Genomic DNA, 24,983 nt, shown 5'->3' on the forward strand with positions numbered 1-24,983 from the left:
AGTGCTTGGGCACACAACTTTGTTCCCTACATAAGGGGCTGACTCAGTGTCCATGTGGTTTCAACAAAGCCCAGGGAACTAACCGAAGTTCAAACTACTCACTATGAATTATTATTATCTCCTCTTTTTGAGCGTAAAATACAGGAAAGTGACATAAACTTTCTAGAAATTTATAATCTATTACAATATCATTGACAGATTTTTTTTTTTTGGAGAGAAGAAATAATGAATAAGAGATGACTGTGTATAAACAACAGAAGTAAAGGGGTAACAGACTGTCTGATGTCAAGTCTTTTGATTTGGTTAATATAACGGTTTTATTTTTAACAGTATTTTCCAAAAGAAATACAAGTTGTTTCTCCCCTCTGACCACAATCAATCTGAGACCAAATGTGGCGAGAACAGAGATCACTGAGGTTCTGGCACGAAACACTGTGATCTGGCCGTAAAGGGAACACACATGTCCTGGCTCCCTGCATGAAACAGCTAAGCGCACAAAGCCCATTCTATGGGAAGGCTGGGTTCTGCACAATTTGGCAGCTAATAAACTTTAATGGCACTTTTCACTCACACCACTGTTAGCGCAAAAGCAATAAAAAAAAAACCCACTAAACTTTTTTCTAACAAACTGCTTTCCATATCTTTTTTTTTTTTTTTTTTTTTTTTTGTATTTTTCTATAGCTGGAAACGGGGAGAGACAGTCAGACAGACTCCCGCATGCGCCCGACCAGGATCCACCCGGCACGCCCACCAGGGGGCGATGCTCTGCCCCTCCAGGGCATCGCTCTGCCGCGACCAGAGCCACTCTAGCGCCTGGGGCAGAGGCCAAGGAGCCATCCCCAGCGCCCGGGCCATCTTTGCTCCAATGGAGCCTTGGCTGCGGGAGGGGAAGAGAGAGACAGAGAGGAAGGAGGGGGGGGTGGAGAAGCAAATGGGCGCTTCTCCTGTGTGCCCTAGCCGGGAATCAAACCCGGGTCCCCCGCACGCCAGGCCGACGCTCTACCACTGAGCCAACCGGCCAGGGCCTGCTTTCCATATCTTTTTTTAAAACAACAACAACAACAAAAAAAAAAAACAGGGCTTGCTCTATCCTGATAATTTAATGGGGACGATTTCCACAAGCCAAACAGTGATGAATGCCAGCAACCTAGATGACAGCGTGCACCCATCCAGTGCCACCGTGATACTTACATGTTTGCAGATGGCCCCTCAACAGGACAGGAGACAGCATCGAAACAGGTATAAATTCCTTTCAATTACCTCAAGTTGCTTAGATTATATTAGAATCAAAATATTTCCAGTCAAGCACCTTAAATTCATTCATTTCAAACTTGTTTTAATTTCAAAGATTTACTGAATATTATTACTAGGACACAAACACCACAGAAACCATTTTAAAGATCCACAGAAGGTAAACACATTTCTAAAAAAAAAAAACCTTTACATTAGCAAAAGGAAGACAATCAAAAGCTGAGGCAAGGGGATCAAGAATGAATTATACAATTTACTATCGTTTGCTTGAATGTCAAGGAGATACACGTATTTTTTTAAATCAGAAAAAAAATTCAGAGACCATCTCTTTATCACTAAAACTCAGAAACTGAGCCCCTGGACACAGTCAATGTCTCACCTCCCTACACATACAATGTGTGTAGGGCATGAAGGGAAAAGATGATTCTCCGACAACAAGAGTGTTTCTACTGAATAGGAGATTTAATTTTGAAGAGTGTTCTTAAGTTTAAATTAAATTTCTTAGAACCATCCTTGATTTTTCCATTTTTAATAGAGAAACAAATAATTACAAACCCTCTCCTTCCTGAGAGTGGTCACATATTGGCAGCCTACTGGTGGGGGTAGGTTTCAGAGGCTGTTCAGAGGGGCTCAGACCTGTGGCAGTGCCAACGCATCATTTACATATAAATTGCAGTATGCAGAGTACCCACTGGTCTGCAATTACCACTTACTATTCAAAAGAGTGGCACAGTACAGTGGCAGATTCACCATCAAATTTTTAATAACTGCATCAGTACCGTAAACAACTTCAATTTCCTTACACAGCTGCCGAAATGCCTCTCTGAAACAAATACAAAAAAATCTCTGTCTCTGCTAAAGCACTCTTAAATTCTAAAGACTCGAAGACTTCCCAGGGGAAACTGTCACAAATGCACATGCCCACGCCCCCTGCCCTTTCTCCCTCTTGCCTTTTCCTCCATTCAGACTTAACACATCTGGCCTAGAGTCCTATAATCAATGCATTTAATTTTTTTTATTGATTGATTTTTTTTGGAGATAGTGAGAGAGAAAGAGAAAGAAAGAGAAACGATTTGTTGTTCCACTTATTTATACATTCATTAGTTGATTCTTGTACGAGGCCTGACTGGGGATCAAACCCTCAACCTGGCTATAGGAACAACACTCTAACCAACTCATCTATCTGGCCAGGGCCCTTACAATGCATATTTTGGAGAATCACCTTGGGTGACAGCTGCTAGAAAGTCCAAGGACTACATGCAGAAAGCATCTTCTTACTGAAAAAATTATCCTATGACACTTTCAGCAGGAAAATCTAACTGGACACCATGACAGCAATCACGGACATGCTGAGGCGCTCAGTCTCATGCCGAAAAACCCACCAATTCTCACCAATGAAATGAACACACATTAAATAACTAACAATGCCCAACGTGATGAGCACGGAAAGGTAAAGCACAAATGGTAAGTCAGACACACCTGCTGAAATCTTCAGAGTAAGAAACTTATTCTCATCCATTCTAACTTAACTATAAAAGTTGGTCCCATGGTTTCAACTGCAAAAAGAAGAGAAGAAAAGGGGAAGACCTGTTTTCCTGCAGCCGGCTGCCAAACTGTGAGAGTGTTTCTAGACTGGGGTGGACACACAGCAACTCTGCAAATACGCTTCGTAAGGCGGAAGACGGTTCAGCGTGTCACACACTTGAGATACACACTTCCTAGTCATTGGTGGATAGCTTTTTCTAAGGCTCTCAGGCATATTTTCAAACTTTCTCAACTCTTTTTGGAAAATGTGAATCTCTCGTATTATATACTCAGAACTTGGTAAAATTATTTTACGACATACATTCTTTTCAGTCTATTGTATCTGTGTTAAAGCAATATGTGGAATTAAAGACACATATTATCCTACACCAAATAAAATATTACAACTATGCTTTAGATACAAAAGAAAATGTTATTTTTCAGAAGTGCTGGGACAATACGTTCTCACATAGTATAAGCACTCAAATTTATGAAGCTGGACTGGGCATCGCTTCAGATTGTCACTGCATTCCGTTGTGAACTCACCATAATTTCCTGCTCATATGTCCAAACACCACAAGCCAGTTCCACACAGAAAATGACAAGTAAACTTCCAAAGTACTGTAGAAAAACAAAAAATTAATGCTGTTAGAATTAAATCAAAGTAACATATCGTCATCTGAGACATGCTAGTACTCAGCATTGTTTATCCAATGAACAAGGAAACTGGCATGAATTCAGGAAGCCCCTCTCCCCCCCCCCTCAGCCAAGGACAAATGGAGAAATTTTCAGAAAATTTAGAGACATCTGCAGACAATACTGAATACTCGCCTCAATGGGCCATTTGGACAGTGTTCTACTTATCAAGTACTTTCATAATTCATTCATTCAAAAACTACCTCATTTTCCAAATACTAAAATTAATGCTTAAAGTAGGTTATGTGAGTTGCTCCAGAATGTGCACAGTCAATCCTGGAGGGCTGGACCACTGCAGCCATGTTCTCCACGCTTCAACTTGTCACCTCGCCAGGTGTGGAGGGAACTTGACAGAGGTTAAATAGTAAAAGTGTGAGGAAGAACGGGCTCTCCAAAAGCTCTCTTCCCTGATCCCAGCAGAAAGAGGATGGCTCGAGATGCTCTCGAATCCCCTACTCTGTTTATGGGGGTGCTGGGTAGGGATGGTTTGTGATTATGTCCTATCAATGCAGTGACAACTCCATTAAGGGCAGGAACTTTATAGGGGTCCTCATCACAAAGTAGGTGTTCAGTAAGTTTGTGTTACGTAGAGCATAAATGACAACAAAGGAGTGTGCTGTGACAGTGAGAGGTAGAGACTTCCTGGAGCTGAGTGATCAGAAAAGGCCTCTCTACAAAGGGAGTCTTTAAGACGAGTCAGCAATGACAAGAAGCAGGTGATGCTGTGAAGATTTGCAAAGCAATTCAGGAAGAGGAAATATCAGAAGCAAGGCTAGTTGAACCAGTGAGCTAGTTGGTGAAGAACTCAGCAATACCCAGAGCAGCAGAAACCGGCCAGGGGTGCAAGCAGATGATGCTGAGAAGTACAAAGACTCAGATCCTTGTGGGCTATGGAGGGAATTCTGCATTTTATTCTAAGTGTAATCACGAGACATTAGCAGGTGAGATGATCTGATGTACATTATAAAAACATAAATCTGGCTATTTTGCAAAAAAGAACTTGTAGAAACGAGAGTGAACATAGCAACTGAAGAAGAGATTGATGAACTAAAAGGGTAACAGGAAAATAAAAAAGAGTGGACTAAGGATGGTGAGCAACCACGATGTGAACTTTGAATTTCTTTCTTCATAGTTTTTGCCACAGAAGGGGAGCGTGAAAAAAATTTAAAATTAAGCTGTCTACTACTGCCATGATATATCGCTTATGACTTAAAAATATAAATCACTGCAATTAGTTTTAATTTGCTTCTTTCATATAAAAAAATTAAGATAATAGCCACATAACCTCTTATTCAATAATGTAGATTAAAAACTATTAGTTCAAAAGATAAAGTAACATTTCCTTTAGGGATCCCATTTTGCAAGCACTGTTGTTTTCAGCATAGATCGTACTCATAGTCAGTTTCAAACTACTCTGGTCTCATTCCACGTGTTGCCTTATTTATAGATTTTAGCCCTGAAATGACGATTAGACAAAATTTGGTGAACATAGTATTCCAATTTAGTTTGCACCAAACTCTCTTTAAAGCTTTAATTAAAAAGATTTCCAGGCATGAACAAGACTGAGACCCAAAGTTCAATAACGACATATATGCTAGGTCATTTCTTATCTTTGCTAAAACCCTAGGAAATAGTGAGACGACTACAGAGAAAAATTACACTCAAGGATACAGTAGCCCCCATTCTCCCTGGTTTCATTTTTTATGGTTTCAGTAATCAACTATGGTCTGAAAATGTTAACTGGAAAATTCCAGAAACAAAAAATTCCTAAGTTTGAAATTGTGCACCATTCTGAGAAGCGTGGTGAAATTCCATGTTGTCCCGCTCAGCTCAGCTGACACGAGACTCATCCCTTTGTCCAGCATATCCCTATCTGTTAGTCACACAGTAGTCATCTCAGTTATCAGATCAATTGTTGTCACGTCGCAGTGCTTGTGTTCAAGTCACCCTTATTTTACCTTTAATAATGGCCCCCAAATGTAAGAACAGTGATGCTGGCACTTTGGATATGCCAAAGAGAAGCTGTAAAGAGCTTCCTCCAGTGAAAAGCTGGAAGTTCTCGACTTAATTGCTCTATTTCATTATTGTCATGAATCACAGTAAAGCCAGTAGCCACGGCCACCATCACAGCCACCTAGCCCATGCAGGTTCTCATTAGATTCGGACAGACAGTAACGAAACAATGGAGCCAAGAACTGGTGGGCCATTAGCTTTAATCCTACCTTACACCCGACGGGCAAGAAATACACACAGTGGGAAAACACTTCCCTTTCCATTCAGGGCTCCCATATCCAGAGACTCATCCGAGTTTCCTAGAATCAAAAGGTTTCTAGCTCACCAGCTTTATTCACCTCTGTTTCCCATCTCCTTCTCTCTGCTCTCCTCCTAGAACTTAACTCTTCTCCCGAACAACGTCATCTCCCCTTTTTAAAACCTTTTAGGGAGAAAGCCCTCCCCCAACACACATTAATACAATCATGCCCATCCCAAGCAAGAAGGGCAATTAATACTATCCCCTGGGTGACAGGCTTCCATGTGGGCAGCGCCATCTTTAACAAAGTGAGCATAATATATTTTATCTGCCCAACAATCACTTACTGTGCTTAATTTATAAATTAAACTTCATCACTGGGGTGTATGTATGTATAGGAGAAAACATGATATATGGGGTTCAGTACTGTCTGTAATTTCAGGCATCCTCTGAGGGAGGGGACTTATCCACGGATAAGGGGGACTACTCCACTTTCGCTTCCATAGATCCCTGATCTAGACTCTTTTCAAAGTTGATAGTTACAATGAAAACCAAAGCAGCCTTGAAAAACCAAGAAGTTTCTGAAGACAAATAAATGGACACGGACGAGAATTACAGGTGCTGTTGGTAGACAGAGAATTGTATATGCCCAGACTTAGACTTGGAGATGACCATGCAGATTTTTGGATTAAGTTCATGTCCTTTTACATCCTATTTGAGTTATCACATTTCTTGCCTCCTGGAGTTATTGACCAACGTAGGACATCAGTGCTGCACCAGAGCAAAAGATAACACCCAGAAGTATGCAATACATGCAATATTGGAGTATGTCAGGCTTATGGATCCAAACAACATTGTAATAACCATAGGCATGACATGCATAAAACCAGTAGCAATTAGTAACCACTTTTGACTTCTTTTTTTTAAAATTTTTTTCTGTATTTTTCTGAAGCTGGAAATGGGGAGAGACAGTCAGACAGACTCCCGCATGCGCCCGACCGGGATCCACCTGGCATGCCCACCAGGGGGCGATGCTCTGCCCCTTCGGGGCGTCACGACCAGAGCCACTCTAGTGCCTGGGGCAGAGGCCGAGGAGCCATCCCCAGCGCCCGGGCCATCTTTGCTCCAGTGGAGCCTCGGCTGCAGGAGGGGAAGAGAGGAAGGAGAGGGGGAGGGGTGGAGAAGCAGATGGGCACTTCTCCTGTGTGCCCTGGCTGGGAATCGAACCCAGGACTTCCGCATGCCAGGCCGACGCTCTACCACTGAGCCAACCGGCCAGGGCCACCTTTGACTTCTTAAAGTGAGCTTTACAATACATTATTAAAACCATAGTTTAAGCATCCCCAGGGTTGCATGTATACAGCATGTAATATCTAAAACAATCTCTTTACAAACTCAAAACCAAAATTGCCAATCATGGGAGGTAGAGGGTAAAGTCTTAACTCTGGGAAAACTCTAAAGTGACTGTATCTTTCTGATTTCCAGTGTTCTCACTTGATGTAGTTTCCCCCATATTAAACAATTCCTCTGTTTTTATTCCACTTGCACAGATTTATTTGACCTTGAAAACAAATTAAACCTAAAATTTAATTCAAATACAGCAGGGGTCAGGAACCTTTTTGGCTGAGAGAGCCCTGAACACCACATATTTTAAAATATAATTCTGTGAGAGCCATACAATATGTCTAACACTAAATACAAGTAAATGTGTACATTTTATGTAAGACCAAAACTTTTAAAGTACAATAAGTCTCTGAATTCTTTTTAATAATGTTGTTATGCTGTTGCTAACTAATGATGAATAAAGTACTTCTTACCATTAACTTCTGGTGCTGCATGGTTTTGCTGATGGCTTTGTAGTCTGGTTGATATGTGGTAAGGTTAAGCTTCATGCAGGCGTTGAGACTTCCATCCATTAAACGTGATTGTAGGTTGGTCTTAAAGTTCTTTAGATGTGGGAAAGACTGCTCACATGCATACATAGAGCCAAACATTGTCAGTACAGCAATACTCACACACTGCAGTGTGTGGTATGTGATGGGAAGCGAGTTCCAAGTTTTGACAATCAGCTGGTTCGTGGGTTAAAGTTTTTTCATTTCTCCCCACTTGTGTTTGCTCACCAACTCTGCTTGCTGTCGTGCAAGTCTTTCCAAATCTTTATTCAGTGACTTGAACTTACTCACCCACATTTCTGAGGTCTCTCTCTGACAGAGACACCGGGGATGTAACTCAGGTCGGCGCTGTCCACTGCACACTCGTGTGGATGGGTGATGAACTTAAAAAGATGAGTGTGCTCATGAAATTCTCCAAAGCACGCTTTGAATGACCGCAGGAGATTAGATGTGAAGCCCAATAGCTGCTGGAGATCAAGATGTTGAGCAGGGTCACTTGCTGTACATGCATCTTTAAACTCTCCCAGTTTTTCAAAGTGTAGTAAATGACCTGTTTCAATATTGGCAATGAAGAGTTCCAGCTTGTTTCAAATGCAAACACTGCTTGTTGAAGGGATAAGACTGTATTTCCAATGCCTTGCATTTTTACATTGAGCTGGTTCAGATGTTCAGTCATGTCCACGAGATAGAACTTCAGGAGCCACTCAGTGTTAGCTAACTCAGGATGCTCGACATTTTTCATTTCAAGAAAAGTCCGATTTCACTCAGACAAGCAGCAAAATGGCTGAGCACCTTCCCTCTTGACAACCAATGCACGTTGCTATGCAGAAGCAGACCAGGATAATTATTCCCAATGTCATCCAGCAGTGTTTTAAACTAGCAATCATTTAAAGCTCGGGCAACAATAAAGTTGACCACCCAAATGACCAGCGACATCACCTCACCAAGCTGCTCACCACACATCTGAGCACAAAGCGCCTCCTGATGTAGGATGCAGTGAAAACTTAGGATGGGTCTCTTTTCATGTTCATGAAGAAGCGCTACAAATCCTGTTTCTCCCCACCATGCACGGAGCACCATCAGTAGACACCGAAATAAGTTTATCTGTCGGTAGATTTTTTTCTTTAGCGAACTCAGTGAAAGACTTGAATAAATCTTCCCCTCTTGTCTCTTTCATAGGCAAAACAGCGAGATTTTCCTCACGTAGTGTGTCACCACAGCACACCTTGCAATCACACTGAACTGGGATAAATGGCTTACATCTGTTGACTCATCCAAAGCGAGAGAAAAGAATGGACTGCATTTATGTCCTTCACTTGTGTTGCCTCAATTTGATTTGCCATCATGATGGTACGATCATGAACAATTCTTGCCAACAGAAGCATGTCTTTTATTCATTTGATTATCTTGTCTTTATCCAAAACGTCATCAAAAAGTTCATTGGCAACATCAAGCATGAGTGTTTTGGCATACTCCCCATCTGTGAATGGCTTTCTGTTTCTCACAATTGCTAAAGCACCAGCAAAGCTAGCCAAATTCCAGTCACCTTGTTGGGTCCAAACACGGAATTGCTGCTGACTAGCTTGCACTCTGCACAGTAGCTCTTGACATGCTTTCTTCTTGCTGTGCCCCATTGGATATTTCTATGCAAATGTAGTATGGTGTGTGTTGAGTGCCGCTTTATATTTGACTGTTTCATCGATGCAATTTTATCATTGCATATTAGACACACTGCAGAACCTGCTCTCTCCACAAAGGCGAATTCCTCTGTCCATTCCTTCTGAAAAGTACAATACTCTTCATTTTTTTTCTTTTAGCCGTCTTCTTCGTCAAAAGGGTTTCTGCAATTAGCTAGCTGACTACTTGATTAAAAGGAGGGAAGTTTAGTTCCTGACCTCACCATGACCCATGTACGTTAAGCATTATCCAATAAAAATTTGGTGTTGTCCCGGAGGACAGCTGTGATTGGCTCCAGCCAGCTGTGATTGGCTCCAGCCACCCACAGCCATGAACATGAGCGGTAGGAAATGAATGAATTGTAATACATAAGAATGTTTTACATTTTTAACATTATTATTTTTTTTATCAAAGATTTGTCTGAGAGCCAGATGCAGCCATCAAAAGAGCCACATCTGGCTCGCGAGCCATAGGTTTCTGACCCCTGAAATACAGGAAGTTTTGCAAATAATGCTGTAGTTTCATGGTCAGCTGTCTCTGCTTTGCTGTCACTGCATTAGCTACAAACATCCAGCCTCCTAATTAATTCCAAGGAGAACTTTAAATGTCAAATCCATCCTTAATATAATATACCTACATCAACTGCTTTTACACTTACATTTTCTTTTTCACTGAGCTCTGAGTCCTAGATAAAGTCATCCTCATGTTAATTCTTGCACAAAAAATCACTCTGCCATTATTCAGTTTAAGAACTGATCTGGGTGAGACATCTATAAAGCATGGTGTTAACTCATAGTTTCAATGAAACAAAACTAGTGAAGAATTAAGCAACGGCTCCCAATGAGCTTTGTTATGGTCAAAAGTGCACATATACATTGCATTCCACTACAAAACCATCTGCTGCCCTCAACAGTATCAGGGACACGTATCTGTATCTCCTGTAATGGTGTCAGCATGTGTCACTCATGCTTTGCACTTTCTTAATGCACGTGGGTTCACAACAAATCTATACTGACCTAGTGTGCAAAGCTATTCTCTTCTCTCCTGTCCTTGAGTGCTATCCTTCTAGAATGATGGAGAGAGCCCTGAATCTGGAGTCAGAAGGCTGAAGTTCAAATACAGCCCTAAAACATGCTCTGTGCAAGCTTTTGGCAAATTCATCAAACTGCGTTGGCATCAGCTTGCTCATCTGTATCATGAAGATAAAAGTAAGGCCTTCTTTACTGTCACCAAGGTTGGTTTGCTATATGAGAAAGTAGTCTGAAACATTTTTTATTTCAAATTTGCAAAGCACTGTACAAATGCTATTCTGAACTAGTTTGTGAAATACAATCCTGTACCGATGGCTCCGTTCCTCCCAGGTGCAGGCTTCACTCCCTGCCCTGAGCCACAGGGTCTTCCTCCTCATTTCCAGCATTTCACTTCTTGTTCTGGACTATTTTACATGTTTCCCTCCCTCCCTCAGTGTGTCAGGGTTTCTCTGGCTGCTGCACAGCCATCCTCAGACGCTGTGCTGTGTGACCCGGTGGTGGCCTCCCTAAGTCACTGTGCGCACGACCCACTAGACCATCAGTTCTGATGGCAGAGACCTTGCCATTAAACATTATTTCATCCCTGGCGCCTAAATAGTATATGTCACACTGCAGGTATCCAATCAACGTCGATGGAAATAATGATCAGCTCACCAATGGGAAAAAACAGCTTCAGACTTCCTGGAATTTCTCTAAAGCCAGAGTTCCTTGTTAACATCTGACCCCCTTGACTTCTGCTTATACACTTCTATTCTAAGTATTGCTTCTGTGGTTTATGTGGAATATGCTATGATAATTTAGTGTACCTTTAAGTATTTAAGACAACTTACATAACTAAAGAAAAAAAACAATAAGCAGACACTCCCCACCTTCTCCAGGTTACTATTAACTAAACATCTTCAACAAATGAAGACTGGGAAAGTGTGTGTTTATACAAGGAAATTAGAAGGCAATTATATGCATTACAAACTATTTTATTTGCTTTAAATATGATTCAATACAGAGTTCCTTAAAAGAGCTAAGTTCTACTGTAATTAAACTAAAGTTGGTGTTCTACAAATAAGTTTTATCCCTAAACATAAAAAAAAAAAATTCAAGTAAGGCAAGCTGATAATAGAACATAGCTCCACCAAAATGATGTAATTCATTAATGATTTTTTTAAAAAAGAAATTTATTTTATTTATTCATTTTTAGAGAGGAGAGAGAGACAGAGAGGAAGAGAGGGGAGAGAGAGACAGAGAGAGAGAAGGAGGGAGGAGCTGGAAGCATCAACTCCCATATGTGCCTTGACCAGGCAAGCCCAGGGTTTTGAACCGGCGACCTCAGAATTTCCAGGTTGACGCTTTATCCACTGCGCCACCACAGGTCAGGCCTGATTTTTTTTTAACCAAATCTCTCAAGTTGAGAATAACTGAAATTACTTTTTAAAAAAGGTGTCCTCATTGGGTTAGAGATCAGAAGATTGGATAAAACACTGTGAAATTGCTTTGTTGATTTTTCTTTAACTATGCAAATGGGAAAACATGCTGTGTGAACTAACACAGACCTGGCTTCAGATGCTGGCTCCTTCACTACACTGGACGACCTTGAGCATCACTAAGTCTCTGTTTCCTCCAATGTAAAACAAGAATGCCAGAATTGCCTTGCAGTGTTGTGCCAAGGCCATGATCAGGTGAAGCGCTGTTTTGTAGTATGCACTACCTAAATTGTAGCCATTCTTAACAAGATGCTAGTCTGTTAGAATATGGACTCCATGAGGACAAGAGGCATCAGAACTTTTTAGGCACTCAGCATACTGCCTGACCTAGAGCACATACCCAATGTACATTACCTGCATAGATATAACCATGATTGGAGGTGGGGAGTAAAACTCTTTATCTCCTCCTCAGACTATTAGTGTCACTCCCACAAAGGATATAAACCCCTCAAATAAAATCTCTGTCCAGTACAAATATACTTGGTATTTTTCAAAACATCTTTATTAGGAAACTAAAGCAGGAAGGGTGTGGAGGGTGGGGAATCCAACTTCTTTTATTAAAATACTGAAATCAATGTGTCTGTTATTTTAAACTAAGGCTGACCACAGAACAGCCAGGACAGCAAAGTTAGTGGTCCTTTTGTCACTGGGAAGTGTCTGAGGAGGAAGGAAGGGGCATAACATCCCCCTTTCCCACATAAGCCCCTGGTGACTCATGTGTCAATTTATCTGCCAGTAGAAATAAAGGAAACTCATCCCCTCTATTAAATGTTTCATCTCATTATATGTATACAGACAAAATATACTGCTCACAAAAATTGAAAGATATTTCAAAATGAATATGAAGCAATAAAAAAAAGCATTTGCTTTTTTTTTAATTAAACAAGAACATCAAAAAAGCAAACAACAAGTCAAAGAAAGCTGTTTGATTATGCAAAACCAACTTTTATTTCATTGGTGAAAATGCCTTATACAAATGACTAAAAGCACTGGAGTATCTGCTCATTCCTGATCCCCTAATTTTTGTGAGCAGTGTAGTAAAATCTCAAGGAAGTCTTTCCTGACAGCAACATTTGTTTATATAATTGGGTTCCCTGACACCCCCCAGCCCCAGGATATCCTAATAAAGAGAGCAGATTAAGCACGTGCCCCTCTCCCTCCTCCCTCTTGAAACTTCACAAGAAGGAGAATAAAGGGATATTTTAAAAAGGTATAAACCCAGAGATAAAGGAAAAGAAGACAGCAGTAAGTATATTTGAGAAAGTGCAAAGAAGACGGAAGAGTGTTCAGCAGTCTTCAAGTGCAGAATGTTTAACCAGCAGTGGGGGAATTCTGGAACAACCTCATTCACACTGCAGAGCCCCCGGATGATCAGCACAAAGGTAGGGCTAAAAGACGGTGACTTGCTGAAACCTGTTCACAAAGAACTATGGACCCTCAGGTCCATTCCCAAGCTATATATATAGTTGAGTGAGCACCCACCCCCAGCAACACGGAAGTTGGAGGGGTCGTTGTTCTTTGGAAACAGTAAAACAGTGTCAGGACTGGGACAGAAGATACAGGAGAGGATAAAGCACAGTACTGGAAACAGAACTGAACTTCAAATTTACATAATTTTTCCCCAAATCCTCAGAACTCAAATCAAACTAGAATAGCATCAGATTCCTCAACAGAGTACTGGAAGCTAGAGGACAGTGAAAGAGGTTCTTCAAAAGTCTGAGGAAAAAGTGATTTTTCACCTATAATTCTATAGCCATCAATATTAACAAATAAGAGTATTTAAAGCCATTTTTAGGCATTCAGATTTTTTTTTAAATCTACTTTTTCTATTTGCTTTCTCAGGAAACTACTGGAAGGTGTCTCCCTAAAATGAGAGGTTAAAACAGTGAAGGATAATAATGACTGGATTCCAGGAAACACGGGACTTAAAACAGGAGGGAGGAAAAGGAAATCCCAGAATGGTACTAAGGTAGCAGTCAGACAGACATGAACAGAACAAGGACGATGGGCCAGGTACAGCAGGTCAACAGAGCAAAAAGCCCTGGGTGCCTAGCAACGGGAAAAACCAGGAAAACAAGGACCTAGTCCCCAGGTGACCCTCTCTCCCCTAGCACTTCACTGGTCATGTGGTTCAAATACTCCTGACCTTTTGTATCACCGGTCATGTGGTAGGCTTCCTTGGAAGAGGAACAAAGGACCAAAGAGTGGCCTCATGCAACTACCATGCAGCCTCTGCTCGGCCACTCCCTTAAGCATTAACCCTTAGGTAACATCTACACCTCAGTTGTGTTTCAGCTCCAGGCCCAGCGGCAGAACCAGACAAGTGATGCCATGGCTGACCTTAGGACCAGCTACATTCACTATGACTATCCTGCCCTGGCACTCACCAATCAGTGGAGACCATGACCCTAAAAGAACACAGCTAGAAAGCTGATGAGAATTCTATTGAATACTCTATCCTCCCAAGACCCCAGATAAAAGCCCATAGGACACAGGACACAGACGGTTCTTTCTATGGAGCACGCCTGTACCCGGCACCTTTCCCTTTTCCCACCCCTCCCCCAGGGGAGTTTTCCCTCCCTCTCTCTTTCTCCTAAGCTTCAAGGGCCCTTCTTTTGTCTCTAAAACTTGTTTCTGGAGCACATTTCTCCTACAACTCACTTTTCTACCTCTGTGACTTTCTAAATAAATTTTTTCTTATACTTTTGAGTCTTGCCTCTGAATTCTTTCTTATCCAGAACTCATGCACCAAGGTTGCAGAACTGAGATAGGAGCAGTGGTAACATTCTGGTGCCATTTTGCCACCAACAGTAGTCAAGGACAAGCCCATAACAGCAACAGCTTCAGCAGGTCCACATTGGAGCAGGTCTAGAATGTTCTGAGAGAGATATCTTTTTTAAAAATCATCAATAAAATTCGCCAAATATTTAAAAATATATGAAGAAAAATTACACCAGGAGAGCTGAATTAAAGAGAAATACACAGAAAACAAGAGTGTTATTAATTCCAAGAAAAATAAAATTCTTCCACAAAGAAAAAATATATCCAGTCCTTTACCTGGTCCAACTGTGAACAGCATTTATATAGTAATGATCATGTAAACACTGATCTAATCAAAATTTTTATATGTCCATGATGATGTGATATAGGAAGTATCAGGGGGAGGGGAAAGGGAATGAAGGCAAAAAAAGGGGGCCAGTTCTTCATATTTTATAAGAAGTCAAAGCAAGGGGGCGGCAAAATGGTGATGGAATAGGTGGACATACCAACTTCCACCTCCCAGAACAAAAGTGGATTACAACTTAATTTTAAGAACCATCATCTGGAAAAGCCAACTTTGGACTAAACTAAGAGGACTCTTTAACCAAGGAACACTGAAGAAGCCACAGAGACTGGTAGGAAAAGCTGAAATGCAGAGAGGGCTGCTCAGCTCCTGGTAGCAAACAGCAGCCGGGAGAGACTTGTGAGCTGGGAATTGAGTTTAGCAGAGAGGGGAGGGTCCTGAGTCCCAGGAACAAAGCCCCAGCCTGAAGACCCAGAGCCTAGAAGAAGCGTATGGACAGTATTTAGCTACAAAACAAGTAAGGATACTGTTTGTGAGAAAGAGACAGATTTCTCAGACCCAGGATTCTTCTTAAAGGGACTGCACAGAAGACCTCTTCACAACCACTCACCCGGGACTCCAGGGGGTGGGGAGACAGGAGAGGACCACAGTAGCAGGAAGATAGTGTAATCTAGGAGGCACAGGGAGAAACACTTTGAGGGACAGCCACCCTAACCCCTGGGCTGAGTCACTCCCCAAAACTGAAGTGAATATTTCCCTTGGAACCAGCAATACCAGCAAAGGAAGCAGGAAACCAGCAAAACAAGCTCTCCCTGGGTACTCAGAGCAGAATCACTTAGAAGGAGGAAGCTTTCAGGACTACAGTATTGAGTGTTAGGGTCTGAGCTGCAGTGCCCCCAACCACACTACTGCGGGTTTGCCAGAGGGTTGGCGGCACCGTGACATGGAAGCGCAGTCCGGTCAACGGGGGCAGAAGCTGGATAGGCCAGACGGAGACTGGGCGTAAGCTCAGTCTCAGCTGGCGGGGTGGAAGTGGTGCAAAAAAGCAGTCCCACTGTCTGTGGGCCCGCCTGCAATCCCACCCGCAGGGGAAAGGCGAAAGCCTGGGAAAAGCAAAGACCCACAGCTGAGCACCAGCATGTAGCCAGCCCAGCCCACAGAGCCAGGGCTTACTGCCTGATGCACAAATGCAGCTCTGCCTGGGGGGGGGGGGGGCAGGGGAAAGCTCAGGAATAGGCAGAGACCCGCGGCTGAGCAAACGTGCTCATCTCTGCCCCCCCTTCCCAGGCAAAGGCTTGCAGTCAAAGGTCCAACGTGTGAGCACAGCTCTGCACACAGGGACGGGGCTAAAGCCCGGGAACAGGCAGAAACCTGCAGCTGAGCAGTAGTGCTGAGGCTTGTGGCCCTGGGCATGGCACACAGCCCCACCCATGGGGTGGGGCAAAAGCCAAGGCTTATAGACCCCGGCAGGGGTCTAACAGCCCCTTCTGTGGAGGAGTGGCAGAAACAGCAGCAATGCCCATACCTGAATTCCAGAGGTAGCAGCAGAGGGGGTGATGGGCCTGCAGACAGACCACACCTAGCAAACACAGAGGCCACATCCACTGGACTCCAGTGGCCACACCCTTCTTATATACAGACAAAATGGGAAGGTAGAGAAATGCAACCCAATTGAATCAAGAGAAATTCCCAGAAAAGGACTTGAATGAGTCAGATATAACCAAATTACCAGATGCAGAGTTTAAAATAATGATTGTTAGGATGCTCAAGATCTTAGAACAATAGATAGTCATAACAAACAACTAAATAAAGAGATAGCAAGTATAAAAAAGGACATTATAATAATAAAAGAATCAGTCAGAAATGACAAATACAATATCAGAAATGAAGAACACAATGGAAGGAATTAAAAGCAGGATGGTTGAAGCTGTAGATTGAATCAGCAAATTAGAGGATGAGATAAACAAAGATAACAAAGGTAGAGCAGCAAAAAGAAAAGAGACTCAAAAACACTGAGGAAACTCTCAGAGAGCTCTGTGACAGCATGAAGAGAAATAACATCTGCATCATAGGGGTCCCTGAAGAAGAAAAGAAAGAACAAGGGATAGAAACTTTGTTCATTCAAATCATAGCTGAAAACTTCCCTAAATTGATGCAGGAAAAAGTAACACAAGTTCAAGAAGCACAGAAAATTCCATTAAAGAGAAACCCAAAGAAATCAACACCAAGACACATCATAATTATAAATACCAAAGCTAAGTGATAAAGAGAAAATATTAAAAGCTGCTAGAGAAAAAAAGGCTATCACCTACAAAGGAGCCCCCATAAGGATGACATCTGACTTCTCAACAGAAACACTTGAGGCCAGAAGGAAATGGCAAGAAATATTCAAAGTAATGCAGAACAAGAGCCTACAACCAAGACTACTTTATCCAGCAATGCTATCGTTTAAAATTGAAAGAGAAATAAAAAGCTTCCCAAACTAAATAAAAAATCAAGGAATTCATTACAACCAAACCAATGCTGCAGGAAATGTTAAGGGGCCTGTTGTAAATAGATCAAAGGAGGAAAAGAATATAGCAAAAGAGGAATACAGCTTTAAAGAACAAAATGGCAAGAAACAACTATATATCAATAATAACCTTAAATGTAAATGGATTAAATGATCCAATCAAAAGATATAGGGTAGCTGCGTGGATAAGAAAACAGGACCCATACATATGCTGTCTACAAGAGACAGTACATAGACTGTCAAAAGATGCACATAGACTGAAGGTAAAAGGATGGAAAAAATATTTCAAGAAAATAGAAATGAATAAAAAGCTGGTTTAGCAATACTTATATTAGACAAAATGGACTTTAAAACAAAGGCTATAGTAAGAGATAAATAAGGTCACTACATAATGACAGAGCAATCCAACAGGAAAATATACCCATTATAAATATCTACACACCTAATATAGGCGGACCTAAATATATAAAGCAGCCTTTGATAGATATAAAGGGTGAGATCAACAGCAAAACTATAATAGTAGGTGATTTCAATACCCCACTAACATCACTGGGTAGATCCTCAAGAAAGAAAATTAACAAAGAAACAGCAGACTTAAAGGACCACTAGATCAACTTGATTTAATAGATATCTTCAGAACCTTTTACCCTAAAGCAGCAGAATATACATTTTTTTCAAGTGCTCATGGTACATTCTCTAGGATAGACCAAATGTTAGGGCACAAAAGCAGTCTCAACAAATTTAAGAAGATTGAAATCATATCAAGCGTTTTCTCTGATCACAATAGCATGAAACTAGAAATAAACCACAACAGAAAACCTGAAAAATACTCAAACAATTGGAAACTAAATAGCATGTTATTGAATAACAAATGGGTTAACAACGAGATCAAAGAAGAAATAAAGAATTCCTAGAAATGAATGATAATGATCATACAACAACTCAAAATTTATGGGACACAGCAAAAGCAGTACTGAGAGGGATGTTCATAGCATTACAGGCATGGCTTAGAAGCTAGAAAAGCTCAAATAAACAACTTAACCCTGCATCTAAAAGAACTAGAAAAAGAACAGCAAGTAAAGCCCAGAGGTAGTAGAAGGAAGGAAATAATAAAGACCAGAATGGAAATAAATGACATAGAGGCTAAAGAAACAATACAGAGGATCAGTGAAACCAGGAACTGGTTCTTTGAAAAGGTAAACAAGATTGATGAACCTTTAACCAGACTCACCAAGAAAAAGAGAGGATGCAAATAAATAAAATTAGAAATGAGAGTAGAGAAATAACAGCTGACACAACAGAAATAAAAAGAGTTGTAAGAAAATACTATGAAGAACTGTATGCCAAAAAATTAGATAAGCTACATGAAATGGACAAATTCCTTGAAACATACAATACTTTAAAAATCAATCTGGAAGAATCAGAAAACCTAAACAGACCAATTACAACAAATGAGATTGAAACAGGTATCAAAAATCTCCCAACAAACAAAAGCCTGGGGCCCAAAGGCTTCACAAGTGAATTCTATCAAATATTCAAAGACGAACTAACTCCTATCCTTCTCAAGCTATTTCAAAAAATTCAAGAGGAAGGAAGACTTCCAAACTCCTTTTATGATGGGAGCATAATTCTGATTCCAAAATCAGGTAATGAAAACACAAAAAAGAAAATTATAGTCCAATATCCTTGATGACTCTAGATGCTAAAATCCTCAAAAAATATTAGCCAACTGGATCCAGCATTATATGAAAAAAAGCACACACCATGATCAAGTGGGATTTATTCTGGGGAGGAAAGGCTGGTACAATATTCACAAATGAAACAATGTGATTCATCACATAAACAAAAGGAAGGAGTAAAACCACATGATAATTGAAATAGATGCAGAAAAAGTATTTGATAAAATCCAGCACCCATTCTTGATCAAAACTCTCAGCAAGGTGGGAATACAGGGAACATACCTTAACATGATAAAGGCCATCTATGACAAACCCACAGCCAACATCATACTCAATGGGCAAAAATTAAAAGCAATCCCCTTAAGATCAGGAACAAGGCAGGGGTGCCCCCTTTCACCACCCCTATTCAACATAGTCTTGGAAGTCCTAGCCACAGCAATCAGACAAGAAGAAGAAATAAAAGGCACCCAAATTGGAAAAGAAGAAGTAAAACTATCATTATTTGCAAATGATATGATAATGTATACAGAAAACTGTAAAGTCTCAGTCAACGAAGCACTGGACCTGATAAATAAATTCAGCAAGGTGGCAGGATATAAAATTAATACTCAGAAATCAGAGGCATTTTTATACACCAACAATAAACCATCAGAAAGAGAAATTAAGGAAACAATCCCCTTCACTATTGCAACCAAAAAAATAAAGTACCTAGGAGTAAATTTAAATTAAGGAGATTAAAGACTTTACTTGGAAAATTATAAAACATTGACCAAAGAAATCAAGGAAAATACAAACAAGTGGAAGCACATTCCGTGCTCATGGTTAGGAAGAATAAACATCATTAAATGTCTATATTACCCAAAGCAATTTATAAATTCAATGCAATACCAATTAAAATACCAATGACATACTTTAAAGATATAGAACACATATTCCAAAAATGTGTATGGAACCAAAAAATAACATAAATAGCCTCAGCAATATTGAAAAGGAAGAATAAACTGGGAGGTATCACACTTCCTGATATCAAGTTATATACTACAAGGCCATTGTACTCAAAACAGCTTGGTACTGGCATAAGAACAGGTATATAGATCAATGGAACAGAACAGAGAACCCAGAAATAAACCCACACCTTTACAGACAACTGATATTTGACAAAAGAGGTAAGAACATACAATGGAGTTAAAAACAGCCTCTTCAACAAATGGTGTTGGAAAAATTGGACAGCTACCTGCAAAAAAATGAAACTACCAACTTACACCATTCTCAAAAATAAACTCAAAATGGATAAAAGATTTAAATGTAAGCCGTGAAACCATAAGCATCTTAGAAGAAAACATAGGCAGTAAGTTCTCTGACATCTCTTGCAGCAATATATTTGCTGATTTATCTCCACAGGCAAGGGAAATAAAAGACAGGATAAACAAATGGGACTATATGCTAAAAAGCTTTTGCACAGCTAAATACAATAAGAACAGAATAAAAAGACAAACCACACAATGGGAGAACATATTCGACAATACATGTGATATGGGATTAATAACCAAAATTTATACAGAACTTGTAAAACTCAACACCAGGAAGATAAACAATCCAATCAAAAAATGGGAAAAAGAAATGGATAGACACTTCCCCAAAGAGAACATACAAAGGGCCAATAGGCATATGAAAAAATGCTCAACATCACTAATCATTAGAGAAATGCAAATTAAAACCAATGAAATGAGATATCACCTCACAACAGTCAGAATGGCGCTCATCAACAAAACAACACAGAATAAGTGCTGCGAGGGATGTGGAGAAAAGGGAACCCTCCTGCACTGCTGATGTGAATGCAGGCTGGTGCAGCTGCTGTGGAAAACAATATGGAGATTCCTCAAAAAATTAAAAATCGAACTGCTTTTGATCCAGCTATCCCACTTTTAGGAATATACCCCAAGAACACCAAGGCACTCTTTCAAAAGGAGAAATGCACCCCCATGTTTATGGCAGCATTGTTCACAATAGCAAAGATCTGGAAACAGCCCAAGTGTTTATCAGTGGATGAGTGGATTAAAAAGCTGTGGTACATATATACAGTGGAATACTATGGGGCTATGGAAACGAAGGAAATCTTACCTTTTGCAACAACATGGAGGACCTGGAAACTATTATGTTAAGTGAAATAAGCCAGGTAGAAAAGAAAAATATCATATGACTTCACTCATTTAAGGAATCCAACAAACAATGTGAACTGAGGAACTGAATTGAGACAGAGGAGAGATCAAAGAGAACAGAGGAAAAGAGGACAGAGGGAAAGGGGATGATAGGATGGGATAAACCTGAAGGGAAGGTGTGGGGGCACTATGGGGACGGGGGCAAGGGAGATGTTGAGGGGAATACGGGGGAGGGGGGATGCATTTGGGGCAACACTAGAATCTATGTAAACACAATAAATTAAAATCAATAAAAAGAAAAGAAGTCAAAACATAGTGCTTAAAAATGAAAACTAAATTAATAAGAAGAGTTACCTAAATATGTGATTTAGAGTTTAGAGGGACTCTAAAACAAAAATTGAAAGTTGTTATCTCTTAAGAGTAGAAATGGTAGGGGTGAAGGACCACTCTTTCTCTTAACCCTTTTAGGATGAAATTAAGAGTAAATTATGTGTATAAACCACACTGATAAAGGTAAAACAAAATTAAAACAAATAACAGTCTCCCTGAAGCCTTCACACCCAAGAGCAAGGTTGGTAGCCAAAGGACTTTACATATGTTTTAAGTAGAAAAAGTTATTCAAAATTGCTGAAAATTGTAAGTAGCCCAATTTCACTTTCTGGTTATTAGGATTAAAGTGGGTGAGTGATTACTGGAAACTGGTTACTCAGAAACCGTCATCCTTATGTTAAATGCTCCTTCAATAGCTCAAAGTAGGTGTGCTGTAACAATAAAGCAGTGTACACTGAAACGTAATTATAGACCCCACCCAGAGGGCTCTTTCACTGGACTCTGTTCAGAAATTTCGATCTCCCCTGCAATACTGCTCATTAAAACCACACATACAGCTGCTCAAATCACTGTGGAATGAATTATTTTCCAGGATAGTCCTTTTAAACCACTAAATTATGAAGCTTAGAATTCTATGCTATGGGCAATTGCATTCAATGAAGAATGAAGGCCTAAATTTTATTTTTCTGCAGAAAAGAGCTATATGTGTGTATACAAGGGTTGAGAAAAAGTAGGTTTACAGTTGTTGGTATGGAAAATAATATGATAATTAATAAATAATAATATGGCCAGTTAGTTCAGTTGGTTAGAGCATCATCCTGGTATGTCAAGGTGTACGGTTTGATCCCTGGTCAGGACACATACAAGAATCAACCCATGCACAACCAGTGCACAAATAAGAACAAGAAATTGGTGTTTCTCTCTATTTCTCTCTCCCTCTCCCTTCTTCTCTCTGTCTAAAAATCAATAAATAAATCATTTTTTAAAAATAATAACAGACAAAAAAAGAGTAAGTTGTTTGGTATACTAACAACTTTTGCTCTACCCAGTATATAATCAAGTATTATGGCTATATAAAAAGTATGTAAGAAATATATAAAATATCAATATACTTATATAAATGCATGTGCAATCATATGCATGAATGAATATACACACAGGTATGAATGCACAAATCATCTATTGTTCCAGAGATTTACATATATTACATAATTTACTCCTCAAAATATGCATATTACAAAAATATCATCAACTCCATTTTTGAAAAAGAGAAAACGGATCTAGGACAAGAGAATACTAAGTTTTTCAGAGAACAGGTTTTGGAGCCAAGCACCATGGATTCAGACTCCAGCTCTACCACTGAACAGCTGGGCAGACCACTCCACCTCTCTGCCTCTCATCTCTGAAACGGGAATAACAGCAGTACCACCTGATAGCAAAGTGGGTAGAACTCGATGAACCACTACATTAGAACACACACAATATTGGCTGGCACAGAGTAGGTATTATATTAAGGATGTTGGTGGTGATGTTAGCAATACCTCACAATTCATTGTATATACAGTGGTCCCTCATCTATCATGGGGGTTAGGATCCCAAATCCCCTGTGACAGGCGAAAATCCGTGAAGTAGTGACCTTATATTTCTTTTATTATTTATATATATTTTAAGACTATATAAACCCCTCCCCATGCTCTTATAAACCTTTCCCACACTGTTAACCTTTCCCACACTTATTTTGCTTATTTTACCACAAAAATAATTAAAATAATAAATATATAAAAATCCCTATATACTGCAAAATCCTGCAATATAGCAAAAAATCGGCGATACAAAATTAGATACAAAATCTGCAATACAGTGAGATCGCAAAAAGTGAACTGCCATAAGGCGAGGGATGACCAGACCTCCATCTTCTTGTCACACTTGCACACAAGTACATGCTCACATGTGTATATATACAAAACCTCTCTTGTCTTTGAACAAAGGAGGCCTCTTTGGCCTTTTCTAGCAAGGAAAAAAAAAAGATGACTAATAATATCAAAAATTTAAGAATAGCTAAAAAAAAATTCCTTTCTTTTTCCTTCCACTAATGTGAGTAGTTAAGGGCACAAATGCTACTTTAATCACTCTGTCAAAATCCTTGACAAACTGTATCCAAAATTCCATCTTCTGTTCTTTGGTTTTGAACTTATATTGTCAGTCAGATCAGCTTCTTTTAAAAATGACTATAAAATTAATGTTAGTTCTTATTCATATTTTACAGCTTTATCATGAATTATATAGTATTATGTAGCCAATGAGTGCTTTAACAGATCATTAAGTTGAACATTCATAAAAGCACTAACAAGTTAAAGTGATTTATTTTCTTTTTATATCTTCACTATATAACAATATTAATAACACTTCTAAGAAAGTTATTAAATTTGATTTTGCATAAAATATTTCAAATAATTTCCACTTTTAGAAGGATAATTTTTAAATATTCGTTTCTAACTTTTCAATCTAATGAATACAAAAAAAGCAATCTACCCTTTAAAAGCCACTTACTTTATTGAGAGCTTATGTTTAGCTGAGAATATTAAACTTAATAAGCTACAGAGAAATATAAGAAGATACATTTGATTAGTAAGAATATTTCTACCAAAAATACATTCTTTTAATATAAAACAGCCTGATTCTAGCCAGTTTCATTGGGAGAAGACTCTGAGATATATACTTCCTAAAGGAAACAAAAAATTCTATATCCAACCTACCACCAACAGACAAAAGTTATGTTTCAAACTTTTTCTATATAAATGTCAACTAGAAGAGAATTTTTACATTAAAACAAAGTTGCAATATCTTTCTTGAATACTTTTATGTAAGTTTCCCTGTGCAAGCAAGTAGAAAATCAATCCAATGTCACAGAATATATTTCACCGAGAGAAAAGTAAAAATCGTAAACACTAAAAGCTTGTTTTAACCTGGTACTCTCTGAATTTATGACTAAGAACTCAGATACTTTTTTCCATAACTAACATTCAACATATTTTAAAAACACAAAAGTCAGATTTGCTTATCCTGGAAAATTAATTCAACCAGGGATTCACCTCACCCAAATAAAAACTATTTCAAAATAAAACATTCTTTACTGAGTATTTTAATACTTTAAAACACAGTGCCTTTTTACTCCTATCTACATGCTCGGTAACCAAGACTTTTAATAAACAAGAAGTTTGATTAAAGGCCTGCACTCACTGAATGATAAATGATAAACTCCAGTCGCTCTCCTGTCAAATGCTAAACTCTGCAAGCTTTCAATGCTAAGTATGTCTTTGTCAGTTGTTTATTTTGCCTTTCCCGGTGATTGGAGGTTTAAAAATATTATATTACTTAGAGTTAGTAAATAAGAGAATTCCAGTGCCAAATATTTGTACAAGATAATGGAACAGCCGAC

General features: G+C 39.5%; 1 protein-coding gene and 1 non-coding gene across 5 annotated transcripts in view; both read right to left on the bottom strand.

The window, feature by feature from the left end:
* Window positions 1–24,983, bottom strand: part of TSPAN12 (tetraspanin 12) — an 80,785-nt gene that overhangs the window by 23,827 nt on the left and 31,975 nt on the right. For all 4 annotated transcript variants that reach the window (XM_066362556.1, XM_066362552.1, XM_066362554.1 and 1 more), the window contains one exon: window positions 3,322–3,396. In XM_066362556.1, the coding sequence (XP_066218653.1) occupies window positions 3,322–3,396 (75 nt within the window). The remainder of the gene's footprint in view (window positions 1–3,321; window positions 3,397–24,983) is intronic.
* TRNAA-GGC (transfer RNA alanine (anticodon GGC)) lies at window positions 6,929–7,004 on the bottom strand. Its single transcript has one exon. It is a non-coding gene; the product is annotated as a tRNA-Ala (tRNA).

Source organism: Saccopteryx leptura, chromosome 2 (genome assembly GCF_036850995.1).
Source record: "Saccopteryx leptura isolate mSacLep1 chromosome 2, mSacLep1_pri_phased_curated, whole genome shotgun sequence".
NCBI classification, from domain to species: Eukaryota; Metazoa; Chordata; class Mammalia; order Chiroptera; family Emballonuridae; genus Saccopteryx; species Saccopteryx leptura.